Here is a 16242-nt window from a genome sequence, read left to right as displayed (position 1 = left end):
CTTGGTTCCTTTTTAATGGGCAAAGGACACAACACTGCACGGATGGACCCATTTCATTCATCCACTTATACATTGATGGATATTTATGCTTTTCCCACTTTTTGCTACTGGGAATAATGCTGCTATGAACATTCACACGCAAGTTGTTGTGTGGACATATGGTTTTAGTGCTTTTCGGTTTTGCGTTCATTTCCATTTTTTTAAATACATTGTAAAAAACTATTATTTTTCTTGATTACTGAATTTTTTTAGGTTCCCCTTTAAAATATGCGCCTGAGCCAAGTGCCTGACCGGCTTCAACCTATTCCCACCCAAAAGTCTCGTCCCCTGTTAGCGGTGCGACTGGACACGCCCCGTACCCTCAGCCCTGAGCCTCAGCTTCCTCCTCTGCAGAATGGGGATAAGCCCTGTGCCTCCTCACAGCTCATAGGGGGCACAACGGGCCGATGTGGGTGTCACAGGCCTGGCACCGGCCCTGGCGCGCAGTAGGCTTAAGTCAACAGCTTTTCCTACGCGGAGGCCTGGTGTCAGGCCTGAGGGGTAGGTCCAAAACGGCTGTGACCTTGCCCTGCCTTTGGGGAGAGCCGGCCCACCTGCTGAAACTCCCCTCTCGCTGCTTCTGTGTCTAAGAGGAACCTGCCGTTTTGCGCTCCTGCCTCAGCCTGACCCCCGACAACCAGGTTGGGGGGTGGGGGTGCCGCTGCTGCTCAGGGAGGCCCCTGTGGCTCCCACAGCTTCCACCCCAGCTCCCGGCCCGCCGCCTCCCCCACCCTCGGCTCTGCCCACTCCCGCTGAGGCCGTGGCTCACTGTCCCTCCGCGCTGCCATGAGGCCTGCACTTTGCAGGGCTGAAGTCCAAAGTTCAGCCCCTGCTCGAAGCGCACGGATAAATATGAACCTTGGAGAATTTCCCCGGCTCCAATGTAAACAGAGCGGGCAGGGGCCCTGGTTCACCGGCCGCCTGGGCCAGGGCTGGGGGCGGGGGGTACCCACAGGACCTGGCGAGTGGGCTTTTGGGGGGCCGTGGGCGCACGGAGCGGGGTTCGTGCCGGCCTGCCGCCGGGCTCGCACGCAGACAGCCCAGGCCCGGAGGCCGCCAGCCGGTGGCCCGGCCGCGTGGCCGCGGCGGAGCCATGGTCTCCAAGCTGAGCCAGCTGCAGGCGGAGCTGCTGGCGGCCCTGCTGGAGTCGGGCCTCAGCAAGGAGGCGCTGATCCAGGCCCTGGGGGAGCCGGGGCCCTACCTGCTGGCTGGAGACGGCTCCCTGGACAAGGGGGAGTCCTGCGGCGGCCGAGGGGAGCTGGCCGAGCTGCCCAATGGGCTGGGGGAGGCGAGAGGCTCTGAGGATGAGACGGACGACGACGGGGAAGAATTCACGCCGCCCATCCTCAAGGAGCTGGAGAACCTCAGCCCCGAGGAGGCGGCCCACCAGAAGGCCGTGGTGGAGAGCCTGCTACAGTAAGAACCCCTGCCCCGTCCCAGGGCCGGGCGCCCACCCTCCGCCCGCCCGACAGCCCTGCCCAGAGCCCACCCTCCGGCCCCCCACCCCCCACAGCCCTGCCCAGAGCCCACCCTCCGGCCCCCCACAGCCCTGCCCAGAGCCCACCCTCCGGCCCCCCACCCCCCACAGCCCTGCCCAGAGCCCACCCTCCGCCCGCCCCGACAGCCCTGCCCAGAGCCCACCCTCCGGCCCCCCACAGCCCTTCCCCGGAGCCCACCCTCCCCCCCCCACAGCCCTTCCCCGGCGCCCACCCTCCCCCCCCACCCCCCACAGCCCTGCCCAGAGCCCACCCTCCCCCCCCCACCCCCCACAGCCCTGCCCGGAGCCCACCCTCCGGCCCCCCACAGCCCTTCCCCGGAGCCCACCCTCCCCCCCCACAGCCCTTCCCCGGAGCCCACCCTCCGCCCCGACAGCCCTGCCCGGCCGAGTGCCGGCCGTGGCCTGTAGCCCGAGTTGTGGGAAGGGGACCGGCCCAGGAGCTCAGGTCCTCTGTGGAGCCCACGGCCCCAGGAGCCGGCCCTCAGCCCAGGGCTTGGGAAGCGCCGCGCCCAGGGGGGCCCAGGGTGGGGAAAGCAGGAGACTGTCCATCAAGGGCCTGAGAGCCAGAGGGCCATGGCGGCCTCCACGGCTATTCTATGCCCCAAACCCTTCCTTCCCTGGAAGCTTTCAGATTGCAAGCCCAGGGCCAGGAAGCCGCTGGGGAGGGCAACCCTGGGGCTTGGGGGCTCCCCTGGTCGCCTGGGGACTCAGCATGCAGCCAGGTCTCTCTTACCTGAGGGAGATGAAGCCTCGGGCAGGAGCTTCTCTCCTTCCCAGCACAGCCCCAGGCCTCCCCCTCACCAGCAGGCGCCATGAGCGGCCTCCTGTGGACCCCTCCGCTGGCTGGCTCCCCGTCTCCCAGAGCACGGAGTGGGTCTGAGCCTGATGCCTCCCCTCTCCTCAGCAGAGCTAACTGGTTACTTATTACCCACAGGCTTTATTATTTCTCTTTTGTTTTATAAATTTATAAACGGCAAAAGGCTCTGATAAGGCCTGTGATCATTAACTTGTAGGGATGGTGGCCTGGGAAGGCCTGGGCCAATGAACCTCCCACCCAGCGGAGATGGGGGATGGGGAGCGCTGGGGTGGGGTAGGGAAAGGGGGGCGAGGGGCTGCGAGAACGTCCCCTCCCCAGAGCCTCCTCAGCCCCCGTCCTAACAGCTGGGCACTATGCTAAGGTTCCACGTGTTAAAATGTGCTAAGACTGAGCTGAACCCCGGGGGGAAGCTGTGGACAAGTCTGCTTCACAGATGAGGAGGCTGAGGCCCGGAGAAGGGAAGTAGCTTGATGAAGGCCACCCAGCTGGGACTTCACACCCATTCTGCTAAGCGCTCTTAATCCCCAGGCCTGGGGGCCAGGGGCCAGGGGCCTGCAGAGGGCGGGGTGAGAGGGGTTCTGAGGCAGAGTCCCAAAGACATTCTTCAGGGACCATCTCTCTTCTGTCCAAGGTCCTGACCCCAGTTTTGGGGGGGGGGGGGGCTGAGGCCCCACCTGGGAGTCCTCAGGGTCGGCTGTGAGGGCCTGGGCAGGGGGCAGGGGAGCAGATGGGCCCCCTGACTTGGCAGGAAGTGGAGGGCAAAGGGCCCTGCTGGGCTGCAGGGGAGGGGCAAAGGGGCAGGCCAGGCAGACCCAGGGTGAGGGCAGCTGGGCTGGGGCTGGGGCTGCTCAGGACCCCATGGGGATGGGGCTTTCAGGTGGGAGTGGGAGACGGGCGCCCAGGGCCTCCTTACCTGGCTGGGTGGGGCCTCTTGCTCAGCAGTCCCTTTGGTGGGTTGGTGGGTGGGGAGGCCTGATCCACAGCACTTGAGGGGGGAGCAGAGGGCAAAGTGCTCCCTGGGTCCAGCCTGGGGGCTGAGGGAGAGAGGGAGACGCTGAGAGAGAGCACGGCGGGCGATGGGGAGAGGCCTGGAGAAGCCAGCTGAGCCGCGGAGTAGAGGAAAGGGCTGCACCAGCTTGGAGAAGGGGCTGGGGAGAGTGAGGCGCCCCAAGCTGAGAGGAGGCTGGAGTGCTCCCCGCCCGCCCAGATTGGGTTTTCTTTAATGCTAACAGCATGCTATTTACTTTCCATTTAAATTTGAGATGTTGCTATAAATTATCAACCAGCTCCTTGTTCCTGCAGAGTTTATAACTAACTACCTGGGTTACTTATTGTTCAGGTAACAAAAGGGACCTGAAGCCACCCTGAGGGGATAGAGTGGCCTGTGGTCTCAGGGCACAGGAAGGAGAGGGGTGGGGGCCCCATGAAGGCCTGGGTGGTGGAGGACTTCCAGGGGAAGCCGCTGCTCTGGAGAGACAGTGGGTGGGAAGCGACAGGGTGGGCCCTGCGGCCAGGTCTCCCCAGGCGCCTTGTGCTTGAGGCCACAGCACATCTCCACCCTTAGTTCACTGTGTGACTTTGGGCAAGTCTCTTCTTGGCCCTACCTGGACAAGGACTGAAATTCAAACTCCTGGCCCTGATTTCCTGACCTCTTTCCGAGGGACTGCCTTCCCTCTCACTTTCCTCCAGTTACACTCACTCCGCTGATTCCCACCTCAGGGCCTTTGCACATGCTGCTCCTTCTGCCTGGAACCCTCTTTCCAGATCTTCCCATGGCCAAGTCCTTCTCTTCCTTTTGCTCAAATGTCACCTCCTCCGGGAGGCCCTCCCTGACTGCCTCATCTCAAGGTAGGCTCTATCCCGGTCACTCTTCAACCACCTTCCTTTACTTCCTCCTGTCTCTTATCGTGACTTTGTTTTCTATCTTCTGCTATGAAAACAGCAGCTCTTCAAGGGCAGGGTTCCTGTGGCCTAGTTCAGCACTCTTACCCTTACTGTCCAGCCCACACAGCAGGAATGAATGACTAGGATTCTCTGAGGCCCTGGGGACACCTGCTGCTATGGCCAGGGGGAGAGCCTGGGCCTGGGGCTCCTTCCTGGGTGTCCTCCTGGGTTCCCCCTGTCCTTGAACAGCTCAAACCTCAGCCTTGAAGGTCTCCACCCTCTCCATTGGACAGTACCAACACACTGGGACCCAGGAATTCGGTGGCCAAGGCGGGCTATCCATGACTGAGGCCAGCCTGCCTGGGTTCGAATCCCAACTCCCCAACTCTAGCGCAGGCAGGTGATTTCACTCTTCTGGGCCCCAGTTTCCTCTACAAGGCGGAGATGACATGGCAACATGATAGCTGGAGTGCGCATGCGTTGTAAGTGCAGTAGGCGGTGGCTATGAGGAGTGGTCCCGTTTTACAGGTGAGCAAATGAAGGCTCAGAGAGGCAAAGGGACTTCCCAAAGTCTTACAAAGCAGTCAGGCCAGGACTTGGACCCGGGTCCTCCCAGCCACACACTCTGCACAGCACCCTCCAGGTTGCATGTCGTCCTTGACCCGTTCACCTCCCTCCTTACCCTCCCTGGTCATTCTGGCTGTTCAGCTTCACCATCAACTCGCTTCCATGCGGCGCCTGAGAGAGCAGCGGGGCTTACAAATGCGTTCGACTCCTTCCTCCTCCTGTGAAATACTGATTGTTAGCTCCGTATCACAGTTGAGGAAACTGAGGCACCGGGAGGCTAGGCAACCTCCCAAGGCCCCCGGGAGAGTGTGGCACAGCTGAGATTCCAGCTGAGATCGGAGGGCGCACTGGGAGCTCAGTCCCTCCACACGCATGGCCTTCAGGGTGGCCTCCACTCAACCTGGGGCGCACGGGAATCCCAGGGCCTCCGGGTCCCGGGACCACATGATGATGCCCTTCCGTCCACTGAGCACGTACTGCGTGCCAGGCCCTGTAAGCCTTCCTCTCCTCCTGGAATGCATGCCGCTCTCCCAGGACCCCGAGGCAGGCATGGGTTTGCCGTGTTAGAGAGGCGTGGGCATGCACACCTCAGGGGCCAGGGTGCGGCGGTGGGACTGGAGCCCGGGCCGTTTAACTTTGGAGCCGATGAGGGTGAGAGTGGGGGCGCCTGGAGACTGGCCTCTTAGTTCTGAGTTGGAGAAACTGTCCTGAAGAGTCATGTCTTTCGAGACTGAGTGCGGGGGGGGGGGGGGCAGGGGGAGACAGAGAGAACAACAGAGAGACATAGAGACAGGAGAGGGAAGGAGACGGGGAGGGACACACACACACACACACACACACACACACACACACACACACACACGGAGTCAGCGGGACAGTGACAGTTCATCTTTCGTTTGAGCCAGGAGAGGCCTTGTTGAGAGCAAGACGGAGCTCATTCTCTCTGGAGAAGAAAGGGGGAGGGGGAGGGGGAGGGAGGGGGGAGGGTTGCTCAGGAGGTGGTGACTGCAGTGGGGGAGGCGGGAGGCCATCCGGCAGCCCAGCTCCAGCATCAGATAAGCGTGTTTGCCGTGGAGCACACGCTGGACTTTGCTCTGCCCTCCCTCCTCGCTGTGACTGGCACCAGGAGTGGGGGAGGTGGACAGGAGAGGCGCCTGGGAGCCCCTGGGAGCAGGAGGGAGGAGCTTGGGGAGAGGTCTGGGGGGTCTGGGCAAAGTGAAATGTTCTTGAGTCCCTTTGACAAGTGAGGCTCACCTGTCTGAGCCTCAGTTTCCTCACCCGTAAGGTGGACATATTAGTACTGACTTCCGCAGGCGGCTGTAAGGTTCAGATGGCCGGCTGTCGGTACAGCGCCAGCTCACAGTAAATACGCAAGAAACACTGGTCTCATGGCTGTCGTTGGCCCAGGCGGACGCTGCTGCGCTGGCTGCGACCAGCGGTCCCTCCTGCCTTGCCTCTCTGCCTGTGGGCACTGCAGTCAGAGGGCCAATGCTGGTGGAAGGCTCTGCAGCCCGCGGTTCGGAGGGCATTGCCAGGGGCAGGCAGGCTGGTCCTCTGAGGACGGGAGAAGGGCTGGGGGAGAGGCAGCGTGGGTGGGCTTCCGAGCACTGGGGGGGGTGTTTGTTTTTCCTTTTTGAGAATTCCGTTTTAAATAGTATATCTGCATGTGCTGGGTATTATATAACATGTTACATAATTTTAAAAGTGTGGACCAGTAACAAAGAACTGCCCCCGTCCCGTCCTCAGCTCTCCATCCCCCGAGGCTGTGTGGCCAGTTCCTTCTGTGACCTTCGCTGTGTCCTGCAAACACAAATACGTGGAAATCTCTTATCCCATTTTAAATGTTCCGCGGTCGCCGCCCAGCAAACCTACCAAATGGCTCCACCTGGGCGCTGACCAGCGTCCCCCGCCGTGTCCGCAGGTGCCGACCGGAGGCCCCGCAGTTCAGTTCATCAGCATCCTTTTTGGTGGTTCCCAAGCCACATGGTGACAAATCGCCCCTACACATGCCGTTGCCACATGTGCACATATCAGCAGCCTCCATTCCGGAATAAACTGCTGAGCAAGGGCGTGAGAACACGGGCCCTGGACCCTGGCAGCCCTGGGTTCCTATCCCCGTCTGTCCGGCTCTGCTGTGGGAGCTGCTCTTCCCGGACACATATTTATAACTGAGGCTTGGGACAGGGCGAGGGGAAGCAGCTGAGCCGGAGCCGGGGGGGGGGGGGGGGGGGGCGGGGGAGAGTGTACATAGCAGAGGCGATCTGACCCCTTCCTTTCCACAGTCACCAGGGGACAGAAATACGGACCACAGGTGGCCTCCGGTCCCCAGTCTCTAGTGAGAGCATCTCAGCCCCAAGAGCAGGATTCTGGTGCCCAGACACGCATGTTTCTTACACGTCCTCCGACTCACCCTGACCCCTGACCTGAGGCTGCTGAGACCCAGCGCCTGCCCGGTGCTGGGGACCAGCTGGACAGCTGCCTGGGGTGGTGCAGATTACAGGAGGCATTTCCCTCTGTGATGTTTCCCCATCAGTGTCTCTGCTGGGCTGGCCCATGACCTTGGGCAAGAGATGCAAGTGACACACGTGCCCTTAGCTTCAGTGGCCTGGACTGTAAAGTGAGAGAATCCTATTTCTCTCCTTGTTTTCAGACCTAATTTTTTTCCCCTCATCCACCCACCCACCCACCCATCCACTCGTTCATTCATGGTGAATTCAGGCACCCACCAAGGGCATAATATATGTCAGGCCTGTGGGAGCTGAAAACCAGACAGCTCCTGCCCTCCCTGTCTCTCTCCATGGCATTGCCAGGTGGGAGAGGGCTCTTTAAAGGGGGCTCAAAGGTGAGGACCCTCCCCATCAGGCTTGTGCTGCCCCCAGGGGAGTCTGTCCATCGGTCCGTGGCCATGTGTCCGTGGGGCTGGCTGGGGCCTGGGACATGTCCCCTCCCCTGTCTGTGTCAGTGTCCCTGGGTCCTGGCGCGAGTCAGACCTCCCTGCCCCTGAGTCAGGGTCTGCTTTCATCCACAATCCCACCCCAGTGTGGACAGGATCCTCGCACCCGGACCCAGCCCTGCCTGCAGGGTCCCCCACCCCACTGAGCGGGGCCTGCCCTTGTCCTCCTCCCAGGGAGGATCCGTGGCGCGTGGCCAAGATGGTCAAGTCCTACCTGCAGCAGCACAACATCCCGCAGCGGGAGGTGGTTGACACCACCGGCCTCAACCAGTCGCACCTGTCCCAGCACCTCAACAAGGGCACCCCCATGAAGACACAGAAGCGAGCCGCCCTGTACACCTGGTACGTCCGCAAGCAGCGAGAGGTGGCCCAGCGTAAGTAACAGCACCACAGCCCTGTCTTCGTGGCAAGCTCGGGGGTGGGGCTGGGAGCTTCCCCACCTGTTCCTCAGACAGGCAGCCCGGGGAAGGTCAGCGGGACCCATCCAGCCTTTATTTCTATTCTGCGCACGGCACCCTGGGAGAGGGAAGTCGGGCTGGTCCTGGGCATCCGATGATGGATAAGCTGGGCCCGACCCCAAGAGCTGTTGCTGGGGAAGGAGAAAGACCGTGTGATGTGGCGAGACATGAAAGAGCAGCCACGGCTGTAGCTCCTAGCCCCCCGCAGTGCGCCTGGCCCGGGGCAGTGCCACCCAACGTCTATTTCCAAGTGCTGAGCTGGCGGCAGGGAGAGAGAGCTATTCTTCCTCAGGGAGGCAGGGCATCAGGCGGGTTCACACCAGCAGTATGGCCTTTAGACTCAGTCGTAAAGTGTAAGTTGAATTTTGACCCATGGAGACGGAGGGAAGGGTGTTTCGGGCAGAAGGAACAGCATGTGTAAAGGCTCAGAGGCGAGGTATGTGCTCAGGGACCCCGCCCCCCCCCCCCCCGAAACCTGGGAAGACCTGGGCGCACTACCATCAGGGAAGAGTGGACTTCCTCACTCAGGCCTCATCCCCCACCTGGTCCCAAGTGCACTTCACACTTTTGAGCCTGCCTATGTGTAAAATAACTTCTAATATTTCTTTTCATTAATTATCCAGCTTTTTTAATATATATTTTTAAATTGACTTTAGAGAGGAAGGGAGAGGGAGAGATAGAAACATCAGTGATGAAAGAGAATCATTGATCGGCTGCCTCCTGCACGCCCCCTAATGTGGATGGAGCCTGCAACCCAAGCATGTGCCCTTGGCCAGAATCGAACCTGGGACCCTTCAGTCTGCAGGCTGATGCTCTATCCACTGGGCCACACCAGCTAGGGCAATTATCCAGCTTTCTAAAAGACAATACACACTTAGTTAAGAAGAAAAAACTACAAGAAAGACTTTACAATAAAAACCAGATGTCCTTGGGGGGAGGTTGGGGGTTAATGGGGGGATGAGGACACATTTGTAATACCTTAACTAATAATAAAAAAATAAATAATAAAAATAAATGTATTTAATAGGGGAAAAAAAAAATCAGATGTCCTTGTCCTAAAACAGCCACCGGCACTCCCAGTCTTGCAAACCCCCTTCTGGAGAACTGTAGGCCACGCTAGCCATGCCTACAGACCCTGACGCAGAACCTCCCTTCCTCCCGCTCACAGACCGCCCTGGCCCCTGTCTGCCCCACGCCCTTGGCGGCCTGCTCAGGGACACGCCGACAGACTCGTTTCCATTCAAGTGGAACCAGCTGACCAGGCTGGTGGGCCTTTGCTCTCACTGCACGCTAGGCTTTGGAATGCATCCCAGTGTGGAATGTTGACCATCGCGCTGAATCTACTCAGGAGACAGGCTTCCATTTTCTGCTGACTCTGTGCAGCCTGAGAGAAATAGTTAGTTCCCTGAACGTCACCTGTAAAGTGGGTGGCATGTGTGTCAGATGTGAGCAAATGCTGATGCCCACCTGGAGCCGTGTGAGACTACAGCTTGGCTCAGTAGCAAAGTGTGCAGGGGTTGATTAGTGATGCCTGGCTTGGACGCGGGTTAAGAACGTGGTGGCACGTGTGCTGTGTATCGGTCATCACTGGATTAGAGGGTTTCCAAGCTCTAGCTGGAAGCTGCTCTGGCTCGGCCCCTGGGAATGAGGAAGAATCAGGAGTGCGGTCAGGAACTGAGGGGGGAAGGTGGGAGTGGCTGGTGCTCACAGCTGCCTGTGCCTACAGAGTTCACCCACGCTGGGCAGGGGGGGCTGATTGAGGAGCCCACGGGAGATGAGCTGCCAACCAAGAAGGGACGGAGGAACCGTTTCAAATGGGGCCCAGCATCCCAGCAGATCCTGTTCCAGGCCTACGAGAGGCAGAAGAACCCCAGCAAGGAGGAGCGAGAGGCACTGGTGGAGGAGTGCAACAGGTCGGAGGGCGGCGGGCAGCAGGCTGGCTTGGTCTGGGCAGGGCCGGGCTGGGGAAGGGAGGGTGGCTCTGGGTCCTGAGGGAGGCTCCCCCATCTCAGCTTGGGCTCAGTGTCTGGAACCTACTCTATTCCCCACCCCCCCCCCCCACACACACACGCCCCAGTCCAAGCAATGCTGAGTGGGTGCGCATCTCATTCATCCTCACCACAACCCGATGGTTATGACTGGAGACACTGAGAGGCTAAGTCACACAGTCACAGAGCAGAAGTGGGACCGCACCCCGGGTGCTAGCCCCAACACTCAGGGGGAGCCCTACCTCTCAGAACTCACCCCGACCCCAGGACAGGGCTCCTTGTGCAGGGCCTGGAGCTCACAGGGGCTATTTCTGCAGGGCCGAGTGCATCCAGAGGGGGGTGTCCCCATCACAGGCACAGGGGCTGGGCTCCAACCTGGTCACAGAGGTGCGTGTCTACAACTGGTTCGCCAATCGGCGCAAGGAAGAAGCCTTTCGGCACAAGCTGGCCATGGACACGTACAGCGGGCCGCCATCGGGGCCAGGCCCCGGCCCGGCCCTGCCCGCCCACAGCTCCCCTGGCCTGCCCCCATCTGCCCTCTCCCCCAGCAAGGTCCACGGTGAGTGCTCTGTGGGCAGGGGGTTGGGACGGTGGGTGGAGGGAAAGGGGGGGAGGGGGGAGAGTTGGAGAGCACCGCCCCAGTGGCGAAAGTTACCCAAACCTCTTAGCACTTCAGTTGGTTCCACTCCACTTTATTTACGCTATTCTATCCACTCTATTACTCTCCCCTCCACTGACCACAACACGTCATCCACTCCACTCCATTCACTCTGAGCTGGGTTCACTTCATTCATTTCAGATCAAGTAAACTCAGTTCATTTCAGGTCAATTCTACTGTTTATTATAATCCAGTTTGTTCATTTAGACTTGGTGCTATTTAATCCAATCCAATTGCCAATCAACTCAGTTTAATTAATATAATTCAAGGAAATTCAGTTAATTTTGTATGGCTCGGTTCGATTCAATCCAAATCAATTTGATTCAATTCAATTAAACTCAAGCTCAATGTATTTCAGGTTCAGTTCAGCTAGATTCAGTTTCATTAAACTAATCCCAATTATTTCTATTCAACTCAGTTTGCTGCAGTTTATTAGCTTCAGTTCAGTGTCTTTTAGTGGTTTTATTGAGCACCTACTGCATGTCGGGATAGCACTGGGCAGGGGGCAGGAGCTAATGAAATGCAGCCCTGTGTTCCGGAGTTGGAAGCAGCCAGCACCGAGCCTGGTAGGAGGCGCACCTGCCAGCCCAGTTTGCTGACTGCATGAAGAAAGATGGGCGAGTGGCTAAGCCAGCCGAGGCCGCTGGAGGGCAGGAACGGGGTGCTGAGGCTGCACTCTGCTCCCACTGCAGGGGTGCGCTACGGACAACCTGCAACCAGTGAGGGGGCGGAAGTGCCCTCGAGCAGCGGCAGTTCCTTGGTCACAGTGTCCACACCGTTGCACCAAGTGTCCCCCACAGGCCTGGAGCCCAGTCACAGCCTGCTGAGCACTGAAGCCAAGCTGGTGAGTGCCCCCCCCCCCCAACCCCGGTAGGTGAGACCCTGCCAACCCCATCTTCCCTTGGCTGGGAAAAGCAGTCCTCACTCAGCTTGGTTTCCCCTCCAAGGTCTCCGCAGCTGGGGGGCCTCTGCCCCCGGTCAGCACCCTGACAGCACTGCACAGCTTGGAACAGACCTCCCCAGGCCTCAGCCAGCAGCCCCAGAACCTCATCATGGCCTCGCTTCCTGGGGTCATGACCATCGGGCCTGGGGAGCCTGCCTCGCTGGGCTCTACGTTCACCAACACAGGCGCCTCCACTCTGGTCATTGGTAAGCTGGCGGGTGGGGGCACGGAGCCTGAGGGCCGAAAGAGCCTCTGGGACCATTCGCTCACTCACCGTCCCTCACTGCCTGCTCTGTGCCAGGCTCTGCTACACTGGTGACACCCAGTAAACCAGACAGGCCCAGCTCGCCACTGGGGCGGCAGACAGTAAACGCAATGCGTGAGCAGAGTGCCTCCGGGGACCAAACGGGTGGGCAAGACGAGTGGCAGGAGGGGGCCAATGTGGTCCAGGCTTTAGGCTTTTCTTTAAAGCCCAGAGGAGTTTACTTACAGGAGCTATTATGCAGACGCTCAATAGTATATAAGACAGATGGGAGCTGATGGGAGAGGAGAGCAGAGCTAAGCCCAGGGCCTTCGACTGCATGGAACCCAGGGCTCCAGGGAACCCAGTCAGACCCACCTCCTGCCCAGATAATGAGCCAGAGGCTCAGAGAAGGGGAGTGACCTGCCAGGGCCACGAGTTAGTGACAGGTCCTAGGACAGTGATGGCGAACCTTTTGAGCTCGGCGTGTCAGCATTTTGAAAAACCCTAACTTAACTCTGGTGCTGTGTCACATATAGAAATTTTTTGATATTTGCAACCATAATAAAACAAAGACTTATATTTTTTATATTTATTTTATATATTTAAATGCCATTTAACAAAGAAATATCAACCAAAAAAATGAGTTCGCGTGTCACCTCTGACACGCATATCATAGGTTTGCCATCACTGTCCTAGGGCAAAGGCATTTCCTGTCCACCTCCCCTCCTCCCCCAGCCCACTGGCTCTGGGAGGCAGGGGGGATGGTGCCCCAGGGGGCCCGGGGAGGCAGTGGCCTTGGTGGCCTGGCTGACTGCTGCCCCTCCCGCTCCAGGTTTGGCGTCCACACAGGCACAGAGTGTGCCCGTCATCAACAGCATGGGCAGCAGCCTGGCCACCCTGCAGCCTGTGCAGTTCTCCCAGCCGCTGCACCCTTCCTACCAGCAGCCACTCATGTCCCCTGTGCAGAGCCACATGGCCCAGAACCCCTTCATGGCCACCATGGCCCAGCTGCAGAGCCCCCACGGTGAGCACAGGGGAGGGGACCTTGCAGATACTACGGCCTGTGTGTGTGTCTGGTACAAGTGTGAGAGCTTGTGATGGAGGGGGCTCTGGGGGGCTCAGGTGAGTGTCTGTGGCCAGAACCTGTTTCCATGTGTGAATACGTGTGGCCATGTGTGTGCACGTGTGAGTGGAAACATATCTAGGTGTTCATCGGTATTTCAGGGGTATGCCCACGTGTGGGAACACAGGCCAGAGTCTTTCTCTAGAATTAGCTATGTTCAGATTTTCAAAGGTTAATATGGGGAACATACCATGGATTACATAACTCTCCCAGCAGCGTTTGGGGTTAACACTGGCACCAAGCCCTACGATTTCTGCAACAAAAAGTAGAATTTTACCAAATAGATTAATTAAGACTTAAATAGCCCTGGCTGGTTTGGCTCAGTGGATTCGATTCCAGTCAAGGGCACATGCCCAGGTTGTGGGCTCGGTCCCCAGTAGGGGGCGTGCAGGAGGCAGATCAATGATTCTCCCTGTGTGCGTATTCCTTTGTGCATTTGATTGAGAGCATGCATTTATGTGTGTTACGTGGGTGGCTATTGTTTTATCTGACAAGGTGAGAATATGAGTTTTTCTACTGGTGTCTGTGTGGGGGTGGCTATTAGGTGAAATTGGTTACGTTTCAGAGGCATCCTGGCCATGGAAATATGTTGCCCTCCGCCCTGCTGCCCCTCACAGGGGCAAGGCCTTCCCCTCTGAGGCCTGTTTAGCCTCCTGTTCCCTTTCACACCTGTTGTCTCCAGGTGCCGGGCGGAGCTGGGTGTGGGAGCCGGGCCTTTCCCGGCTTCTCTCTGCAGGGGCTGAGCAGGCCCCTGTAATTGGGGAAAGGGCCCCAACCCTATATCTGAACTCCATTTTGGAAATCAGCCCTGAGTCTCCCCCCACTGCCCCATCAGGCCATTTCCCAGGCCTCACACCCCACTTCCCCAGAGCACCTAGCCCTGAGGCCCTCCTGGGAGGGGGCCAGCCCTGCCCACGGTGCCACGTCTGTACCCTCTTCTGTCTTCTCCCTCCTGGCCAGCCCTTTACAGCCACAAGCCTGAGGTGGCCCAGTACACCCACACGGGCCTGCAGACCATGCTCATCACCGACACCACCAACCTGAGCGCCCTGGCCAGCCTCACACCCACCAAGCAGGTAAGGCCCAGGGCTGCCCTGCCCACCCCCACCCCGCTCGGGCCCGCCTCAGAGAACACCCTGGGGCTCAGAAGGCGGCTCTGTTCTCCAGGTCTTCATCTCAGACACCGAGGCCTCCAGCGAGTCTGGGGTTCACACGCCAGCATCTCAGGCCACCACCATTCACATCCCCAGCCAGGACCCTGCTGGCATCCAGCACCTGCAGCCTTCCCACAGGCTCAGCGCCAGCCCCCCAGGTGAGCGGCCTCTCCCTGCTGGGTGTGTGCAGGGGTGGGGAACCAGTCCGCAGGCAGGATAAGGCCCACAAGTTCATTTGGCCTGGCCCTGCCAAGGCACTAGGCGTGAGTTAAACATGTGACCAAATACAGCAGACTAATTTTTAAGTTGTTAATTGTGTGTGGCCCACGAATGTCGTATCCAAATGGCACTGGGCACAAAAACGGTGGGGCAAACTGTGAGTTGGGGGTAATGAGGCAGGTCTTGGAGGGCACCCTGTGCTCCCCTGAAGTGAGCCAAGAGGGTTGTGAAACCACAGGGAAATGAGCACATCTCACAGAATCTATCTCATTGACTGGGTTGAGGAAAAGAGACAAAGTCATGGGAAGAGGAGTAAACTTCGCTGGTTGTGGGCCAGAAGTGGCTCATGGGTACGTGGCTGTGGTTCAGGGTTTAGCATTCTTTGAATCATTGTCAACACTTAAAAATTAGGATTTTTCATAAAAAAATCCAGATTTCTGACATCTTTTGGAAAATTGGAAGGACTCACGTTTCCACATAGCAACCGAGTGTGGGCTCAGGCCACCATGTCCCCCTCAACCCATTTATTCCCATCCCCTAAGATCCAAGTCTGCACCCTACAAGGTCATGGTGACGAGCAGGCACTGTCGAGTCCAGGTGCCGGGTTTTGAGGCCTGGGGCGGCCACCTGCTAATGCGCAATGTGGGCAAGTTGCTGCCCTTCCGAGCCTCAGGCTCCTCCATCGGCCCTGGTGGCTGCAGGGAGGGCTTCACGGTCCATGGTCCGTGCTCCACGCTTCACCCGAGGAACTGTCATTTTACAGAGGAGAAGCAGACACTCAAGGTGAGGGACTTGGCCTTGCCTCTGACAGCTACTAGGTGGCAGGGCCAGGACTTGAACCCAGGTCCAAACTCAAAGCCCATTCTCTTACCATCGGAATCTGCTGGGCTTCTCCCAAGCCAGAACCAACAGGCCACATACCTATTTAAGGAATTGGCTCACGTGACTGTGGAAGTGGCAAGTCCGAAAGCTGTTGGGCAGCTTGGCAACGCAGGCAGGAGTTGATGCTGCATCTTGAGGTAGAACCCTTCCCTGGGAAATCGCAGCTTTGCTCTTAGGCCTCACCTGATGGGATGAGGCCCACCCACAGCACTGAGGGACGTTTTCACTTAAGTCAACTGACTGTCGGTGTTACGCACATCTGCAAAACACCTTCACAGCAACACTCGACGAGTCTTTGGGTCAATGACTGGACACTACAGACTCGCCAAGCTGACACGCAACACTAACCACCTCACCATGTCACCAGCGCTTCTCTAACATTTCCACTACAATGCTGAGAAGGCCCTCCCTGGGTGGCCCCAGAGCCTGCTGGGGGTAAGACAAGGGCCCACCTCCCCCATCCCCAGTGGCTCAGGGATGAGTGGGAGGGGTCAGGAAGGGCTTGGTGGGCAGCAGCTTCCTTTGCCCCCGCAGTGCCCGCCGGCAGCCTGGTGCTGTACCAGAGCTCCGAGTCCACCGACGGCCACAGCCACCTGCTGCCGTCCAGCCACAGCGTCATCGAGACCTTCATCTCCACGCAGATGGCCTCTTCTTCCCAGTAACCATGGCAACCACCTCCCAGGGGCTGGCGCCTGAAGCCTGCCCAGCGACTTGGGGGGTGACCAGGGCATCTGAGCCTGCAAACATCTGCTGCTACGGAGCTGCTGCCCTTCCCTAGACAACTGGGCCTCGGCCCCACCCAGCTTGGCCGGCAT

General features: G+C 58.9%; 1 protein-coding gene across 1 annotated transcript; it reads left to right on the top strand.

Moving 5' to 3' along the window:
• Positions 1–965: 965 nt before the first annotated feature.
• On the top strand, positions 966–16230 carry HNF1A (HNF1 homeobox A). Its single transcript, XM_059676201.1, has 10 exons — positions 966–1455; positions 7933–8132; positions 9943–10129; positions 10522–10763; positions 11555–11706; positions 11810–12011; positions 12882–13073; positions 14133–14248; positions 14340–14484; positions 15962–16230. The coding sequence occupies exons 1-10, from the start codon at positions 1133–1135 to the stop codon at positions 16087–16089; spliced, it is 1887 nt and encodes a 628-aa protein (XP_059532184.1). The 5' UTR covers positions 966–1132; the 3' UTR covers positions 16090–16230.
• Positions 16231–16242: the final 12 nt, after the last annotated feature.

The sequence above is a fragment of the Myotis daubentonii genome, chromosome 19, assembly GCF_963259705.1.
Source record: "Myotis daubentonii chromosome 19, mMyoDau2.1, whole genome shotgun sequence".
Taxonomy (NCBI): domain Eukaryota; kingdom Metazoa; phylum Chordata; class Mammalia; order Chiroptera; family Vespertilionidae; genus Myotis; species Myotis daubentonii.
The sequence above is the reverse complement of the archived record's forward strand: the minus strand, read 5'-3'. Positions and strand labels throughout refer to the sequence as shown.